At 34.8% G+C, this 8,026-nt stretch overlaps 1 protein-coding gene across 1 annotated transcript; it reads right to left on the bottom strand.

Moving 5' to 3' along the window:
• Window positions 1-399: 399 nt before the first annotated feature.
• Window positions 400-5,517, bottom strand: LOC140431566 (uncharacterized). Its single transcript, XM_072519461.1, has one exon. It carries the CDS (start codon window positions 5,515-5,517, stop codon window positions 400-402), a length of 5,118 nt encoding a protein of 1,705 aa, XP_072375562.1.
• Between the last annotated feature and the right edge of the window lie 2,509 nt (window positions 5,518-8,026).

Here is an 8,026-nt window from a genome sequence, read left to right as displayed (position 1 = left end):
AGTAAGGAACACAAGACCGTAAATTAAACTATTTAATACTTCTATGTAAACGTTATAATATGAAAAAACTTAATTGTTTGTAATGAAAATAAAAAATATTACAAATATATTAATATTATAATATTATACTACATGTTGTTACTTCGATGAATTGAAACAGAATGCTTTTGCCGTTTGCCGGAGGAGGGTTGGTTTTACCATCTTTCCGTTAAGAAGTAACGGGACTTCTTACTTATCTTCCCTTAGCGACAAGCTGTCGCCAAGCTATGCTTGCGTCGTTACAAAGACGACAGATCCGTCGTCAGGTCATTTAGATTTTAACATAAGCCGCCCCCTTTGAACGCCATAAGGGGGTTCAAAAAACTCAAATATATAATGTCCAAAAGTCAATATGAAAAACTAAAGTTGATTTTCGTTCGGTAGTACACATAACTTCACAACCGGACGTTTGTATACGCCAGAGTTTGTTTTTAGCGTTACACTACGCACAATTCCGTCACTGCCGGCATGGATGTCAATTACTCTACCTAAGGTCCATCTAAGAGGTTCCAGTCCATCTTCTTTAACAAGTACTAGGGAACCAATCTTGAGAAGGGAACTGCATTGTTTCTTCCACTTGACGCGTTGCTGAAGAGAAGAGACGTATTCTTTGGACCATCGTGTCCAATAACATTGCACCATTTGCTGCACCCTTTGAAATCTGCTCAACCTGTTTTCCATAACATCTAACAGATTGCGGTCAGGAACTGATGTGAGAGGTGATCCAACCAGAAAATGTGCAGGTGTGAGAGGAAGTAGGTCTGAGGGGTCATTAGACATAGGAAAAAGAGGTCTGGAATTGAGAATTGCTTCAATTTGAATCAAAACAGCGGAAAACTCCTCATAGGAGAGAACCGTATTGCTAATTACTCGTTTAAGATGGTATTTTACCGATTTTACCCCTGCTTCCCAGATACCACCAAAATGAGGTGAACGCGGCGGAATGAATTTCCAATCGATACCCTCAGAAGAGAGTCTGTCATGTATGGCAGAATTGTTAGTTTTGAGAAAGTTGGAAAGTTCATTGTTGGCACCTTTAAATGTGCTCCCGTTATCGGAAAGAATAGAAGCGCATTTACCCCGTCGAGAAGTAAAGCGTCTTAAAGCTGCTATAAAGCATTCCGTAGTCAGACTACTCACAACCTCCAAGTGTATAGCCTTTGTGGCCAGACAAATAAAAAGTGCTACATAACCCTTAATAGTCTTGTAGTTCCTCGTAAGACGGTCCTTTAAAAGAAAAGGTCCAGCATAATCAAGTCCCGAGTGGGTAAAGGGTCGTGAAGGAGTAAGACGTGAAGAAGGTAGATTACCCATTAAATAAGTTTCGAGTTTTGGAGCTGCCTTGAAACATGTGATGCAGTTTCTCACAACCTTTCTAACGACATAGCGTCCATTGAGAGGCCAATATTTCTCTCGCAAGGAAGATAAAAGTAGCTGTGGACCAGCATGCTGTAATTTCATGTGTTCATGCCGTACAAGTATGTCTGTAAAATGATGTTTTTGTGGAATTACGATGGGATGCTTTCTCTCGTATGAGATGTCAGCGTTGTGAATTCTTCCACCAACTCGAATTATGTCATCTTGATCAAGAAAAGGATTCAGGGTGAGAAGTTTGCTTTTATGATCGACCTTGCCATGCTTTTTGAGATGTGTGAAATCATCAGAAAAAGACTGATTTTGCACAATGCGAATAAGACAAATCAGAGAACAGGCAATTTCTTCACATGTTAAATTGGTGAAGGTTCTTTCTGGCATGGTTAGCCTGGAATTTTTGCAGAAACGTAATATGTAGGCTACAATTCGTTGTAATTTAGTTAAGGAAGAAATTTTGTAAATAATGTCGAGATTCATGCAAATTCTTACGGATAGATTAACAGAAGATCGAAGTTCAGGAATTTTAACCTGTTTGAAGGGTTGATGAGGCCATAAATTTTCAGATAATAAAAGCCATGGAGGGCCATGAAACCATAGATCGGAATTTTGTAGTGCCGTAGGTGAAATACCACGTGATAATAAATCTGCAGGATTTTCCTGTGTGTTTATATATCTCCAGGAATTAGAATTAGTCAACGATTGAATCTGTGAAATCCTGTTCGCAACGAAAGGTTTTAACAAGTTGGGAGATGTATTGATCCATGCTAGAACAATGTTGGAATCACACCAATAAACAATTTCATCAAAATTAATTTGTAGTGATTGCTTTACTTTGTCCACCAATTCAGATAAGAGTAGGGCTCCAGAAAGTTCAAGTCGGGGAACTGTAAGAATATGTTTCAAAGGAGCTACCCTGGTTTTGGCACAGAGTAAATAACAACTTATATTTCCTTGAGCATCTAAGGAACGAATAAAAATACAAGCACCATATGCTGCAGTAGACGCATCGGAAAATCCATGTAATTGTATGGATGTAAAATTTGAAACAGTAATATATCTAGGGAATTGTAATTTATTAAGATTGACTAATTGGGATTGATAATTTGACCATTTTGTATGAATATCCATGGGTACAACTTCATCCCAGGAAATTTTTAGACGCCATAAGTCTTGTAGAATGATCTTAGCGGTTATTGTAACTGCTGCTAAGAGACCAAGAGGATCAAATATCTTCGAAATTGCAGAAAGAATGTGTCTCTTAGTAATCCTAGAATTGTTTGCAGTAGGTTGAACATTAAAGAAGAAAACGTCTAATTTGGGATTCCAAAAGAGACCCAATGTTTTGACAGTTTCATTGGAACCTATGTCCAAAGGAGTGTTATCTATATTATCGATTTTTAATTCGGTTGAATTTGATTTCCATTTACTTAAATGAAAGCCATGTTTTGAAAGTAATTCAGTGGTTAAAGATTGAATACGTTTAAGTTCGTCTAAGGTGGAAGCACCGGTATGGAGATCGTCCACGTAAAAATCGCGTAAAATGATAGACGAAATATCAGGAAATTTGTCAGAGTAAATGTGAGCTACTTCTTGCACACATCGCGTTGCTAAAAAGCTGGCGGAAGCAGTGCCATAAGTCACAGTATTTAGAGTATAAGTCTCAATAGATGAATTTGGATCAGATCGCCACAATATTTTTTGTAAACAACGCTGATTTTCCTTTATAAGAATTTGTCGATACATTTTAACGATATCAGCAGTTAAAGCAAATTTGTGTTTTCGAAAACGTAAAATAATAGTAAAAAGATCGTCTTGTAGTGTAGGACCTACCATAAGTATATCGTTCAACGAAAAGCCAGTGTCAGTTTTAGCAGATCCGTCAAATACGACACGAATCTTGTTACCTTTGTAAACGCAATGATGAGGAAGAAAGAAGTCTGGATGAGATACTAAATTTGGAGGAAGTTTAGACATATGATTTAATGATGAGTATTCACTGATGAATTGAATGTAATCTGCTTTCAAAGTTGGGTTAGAGTTTAATTTCTTTTCCAAAGAGAAAAAACGTTTGGTAGCTGAAATCTCTGAATTACCAAGATTTGATAGAGGTAACTTTAAAGGAAGAGAGACAATGAATCTGCCTGTAGAATCAAAGGAAGTAGTTTCTTTAAAGTGTTTCTCACATTGAAGTTCTTCTTCAGAAAAGAACTTGGTTCTTGGAAATTCTTCAAGTTCCCAGAATTTCTGTAACTGATTTTCGAGATTTCTGTTGCTAGAAAAGTGACAATTTGTTTTGTTACGAGAAAGAAAAGGTATAGGACCGGATACAATCCAGCCAAGCTTGGTTTTGTGTAAAGTTGGTTGACCATGTGATAGCTTAATTTGACCAACGCATAAGAGATCCCAAAATGTGTCTGCACCGATTAAAATGTCTATAGGAGACGAAACGTTAAAGTGTGGATCGGCTAATGTAACATTAGAGGGAATGTTTAGAGATTCCCTGTTTAGTGTGACTGAAGGCAGTCTTCCAGTTATTTCAGGCATCACTAAACAAGAAATTGTACGTGTAAAGTTGATTGTATTTGATTTGAAGGTAAGAGAAGTTTTAAGATGAACCACAGAATTTGTTTGATTTATGCCATAGACAGAAAAATCAATTGCAGTTGTGGGTAATTTTAAAGTATTAAGTAACCGTTGAGTAATAAAATTACTTTCCGAACCACTGTCCAACAGTGCACGAGCTTCATGCATGTTACCTTTGGAGTCAAAGACCTTAATTAAAACAGTAGACAGTAAAATTTGCGACGAACTAGCAAAATGGTTGTGAGTTGTTAAGGAGTTTGTAGTTTGATTAGAAGGTGTTTGAGAAGATGATGCTTCCAAATTTGGAGTGTTCTGAATAGAATTATGAAAATGCAAAAGCGTATGATGAGGTTTGCCACATTTGCGACAGCCAGAAGATTTGCAGTTTTTAGTAGGATGTCCAGAACGTAAACAATTGATGCAAAGTTTTAAACGTTTTGCTTCGTTTAAGCGAGAGGTTGGCTGTAATTTGCTAAAATTAGGACACGAATAAATAAGATGATTTTGTGAACATAATGAACAATTTAAAGTGTTGCTGTTATTGTTCGTAGATACAAAAGATTTTGCTTTGGTGCGGAGTTTATCATCGTGATTATTAAGAGATTCCAGAACTCTACATTTTCCTTTTAAGAATTCTGTGAGCTCATTTAATGTGGGTAAATTTGTAGCGTTATCTTTCAACGATTGTTCCCATTCGCGGTGAGATGTGTTGTCCAATTTTGTAGTGACTAAGTAGATAATAAGAGGATCCCAACCTGTAATGTCTATTTGTAAAGATTCAAGAGATCGTAGATGTCGTTGTAAACCGTCTAATAAGGCTCGCAAATCATTATGTGAGTTTCTAGAAATGTTGGGTAAATTGAAGAGCTTTTTGATGTGGTTATTAACCAGAAGTGGTTTATTTTCAAACCTTTCCCTTAAAAGTGACCATGCTGTGGCATATGTTGCATCAGAAATATCTAAATTGCGTATTGTATCTGCAGCCATGCCCTTTAAGGATAGTCTCAAATAGTGAAATTTTTGTATGTTCGAAAGTTCGGAATTTGTGTGGATGATAGAGTTGAAAGTGTCTCGAAAAAATAACCAGGTGTCGTAGTCGCCTTCAAACGAAGGTAAATTAATGGTAGGTAAACGTATATTTTGTTGAGAAATGTTACCTTCACTTGTGGAAGGTGTAGATGATTGGAATATCTGACCAGCAGGAGGAGTCGAAAGTTTGGCAAGAAGTTCTCTAGCTAGGCCAGTGATAGAAAAGAATGGATTTTCAAAAGATGCTCGTTCCTTGTCATGAATAGTGGATGCATTTGTAGTATAGTTTGGGTCAGCAGCCTCAATAATTGATTGAACATTATCAAAATCGTCATAGAGCTTCTCAACTTTCTCAAGGCGTAACTGTAAATCCCTAAAGTTAATTTCAGTTGCAGGTAACTCTTTGACAGAGTTAAAATAATTCGAGAAACGAGTTAAAGTGCCCTTAATTGAAGTGCGTTTAATTTTAGCATTATCAGCAGCTTCAGCCATAGTGACAAGTAAATTTATTAAATGTAAAATAAGTAAGGTACAATGTTAAGTATTATAACTTGTGTGTTAAATGAAAATGTAACTAAATGTAAATTTTTTGTGCTTAAAAAATAAAAAATAATAAAATTGCTGTAATAAAATAGCACAGAAAATGTGTAAATGATTAAAGTGATTTAGATGTAGCTTTATTTAGTTATAAAGCGTGCCCGAATCGTTGGAAAGCCGAATCGGTTGGTAAATAGTACCCAGAAGTTGTAAATTAAGAAAATATGTCAAATATATCCAGAAAGGATGTAGAAATGACGATAAGGTGTGATTACGATTACGCAAATGACGAACCGTATTGGTTATAGAACCCAAAAGTGTAAACTATAGCAAATTATAGTAAATACATCCAAATAGGACGTAAAAATATATATGTTCAGTGATGTAGTGTAAGAATGCAGAAATTATTTAAAAACAAATCAAATTAGTTATTTTTAAATGTAAAATAAGGAATAAAACCCTGTAATAGTACACCACTGCGTTTACACCAAGTAAAATAATCAAATAAATGTTTCGTATGTTGTACAAAATAGTGAGTAATAATGTAATGTACCTACCTACTCACATGTAAGATAATTAAAGTATCTATGTATTTCTATATAGTTTTTAGTCACCTGGTATATGTTATTTACAATTATGAAAAGTTCTCATGTATAATCACTAATAATTATTTGCTGTTAGAAATCAGAATCAATACTCTTCATAAATATTTTCCTATTTAGAATAAATAAGTTTCGCTAGTTTATTCACCTAATACTTCGTATCTATGGAATAATAATTAATTTTCTTATTTCTTTGTTCGATAAGCTATCCGTATTTGCTATTTTAATATTAATATTGAGTCCAATCTCTTGTACTCAAATCCATCCAGAAACATCGTTAAATAATTGTAGATAACAGAACTTATATATTCATAGTTTTAAGAAATAACAGGCAGAGTGTAATTTTCATCCTCTAATATAATAAATTTATACATGTCAATATATTCTGTTTAATTCCAAAACAAAGAGTTAGTCCGGAGAAGAAATAAACGCATAGTATTCCATAACAAAATTTGGTGTCAGAACGTGGGATATTAGTAGCAGAGTTCCTCTGATTGCTGATAGAAGGAGAGCTGAGGAATTTTTGAATTGACTTGTTTCCTTCGAGGAATCATTCAAAAAAAACTGTCAGTGTGGAAAAATCGCCACTACAACTAATTACATTGGGGTCCAGTCATCCAGTTCGAAATCCAGTTCCAGTCATAACCCAATTGTAGTTCCATCGGAAGTAGAGGTGAACCCGTGGAATAATAGACTATGCGACCAACAACAATATTCTACTTGTAAGTACATTCTATCTTAAATTCTGTCTCATATTTTAAAAATCTTGTAAACGTATGTCTACTTTATATCCTGATATAAGTAACTTATTTGACGAACAAATACCTTCTCCCGACTCAAATTCTCTTTCAAATTCTTCTACTTCTAATTCAAATAAAATGTCAGTATCAATTGAAATAGCTGAAAAACTTCTCATTCGATTTGATGGTACAAAATCAAAATTATACGAATTCCATAGACAATGTGATAAAGCATACAATTTAGTAAATCCGCAATCCAAACCCATCTTATTAGCCATTATAGAAACTAAATTAACCGATAAAGCTAGGGCCATAACTAGAAACAGAACATTGACGAATGGAAAGATTTAAAAGACTTCTTATTAGATGCTTATTCTGAACGCCGAACTGAAGGTCAGTGGCAATTGGAATTACATTCCTTACGTCAGATGCCCAGTGAAAATGTAATGTCATTTGCAAATAAAGTTGAAAATTGCTATATAAAATTAATAAATACACTTGATCCAGACTTATCTCCAGATGCAAGAAATGCATGTACTAAACTCTTAAAAACTCAAGCACTAAAGGTCTTTATTAGAGGATTAAACAAGACCTCTATTTTAATCAAAGCCCGAAATCCAGATTCCTTAGAAAGAGCTGTTGCTATAGCAATTGCCGAAGAACAAGAACAGTTATCAAGACAAGAAATTTTCAGACCATTCTGTAATATTTGCAAACGAAATAACCATTCCTCAAATAACTGTCGATATAAAAACAATTCAGATAGAAATGTTAGACATCTTCAAAATTCTAGTTTCAAACCCAAAATATCCTAAATTCAAATCTTCAAAGGTCAAATTCTCAAATCAAAATTATAAACCTTCAAATTCAAATTCCAATTCTGATTTTCCTCCAAACTTAAGAAAAGAAAATACCAACACTTCCCAACGTTTTTGCAGATACTGCAAAAAACCAGGTCACGTTATAGAAGAATGTAGAAAACGCGAATTTAACAATAAAAACAAAAATCCAACAAATTCTTTAAACTTCCAGAATCCTCGACAACCAACGGTCGATTCTCGAGGAGTTCGTTCAGTTCAGGCCGTATCACAACCATCAACTTCTCAGTCACTTCCTATGTAG

This window comes from Diabrotica undecimpunctata, unplaced genomic scaffold (genome assembly GCF_040954645.1).
Source record: "Diabrotica undecimpunctata isolate CICGRU unplaced genomic scaffold, icDiaUnde3 ctg00001357.1, whole genome shotgun sequence".
Taxonomy (NCBI): domain Eukaryota; kingdom Metazoa; phylum Arthropoda; class Insecta; order Coleoptera; family Chrysomelidae; genus Diabrotica; species Diabrotica undecimpunctata.
Note: the sequence above shows the minus strand (reverse complement) of the source record. Positions and strands in the feature narration are given on the sequence as shown.

Coding starts and splice junctions, on each gene's coding strand:
- LOC140431566 (XM_072519461.1), bottom strand. CDS start 5,517: ATGGCTGAAGCTGCTGATAATGCTAAAATTAAACGCACTTCAATTAAG.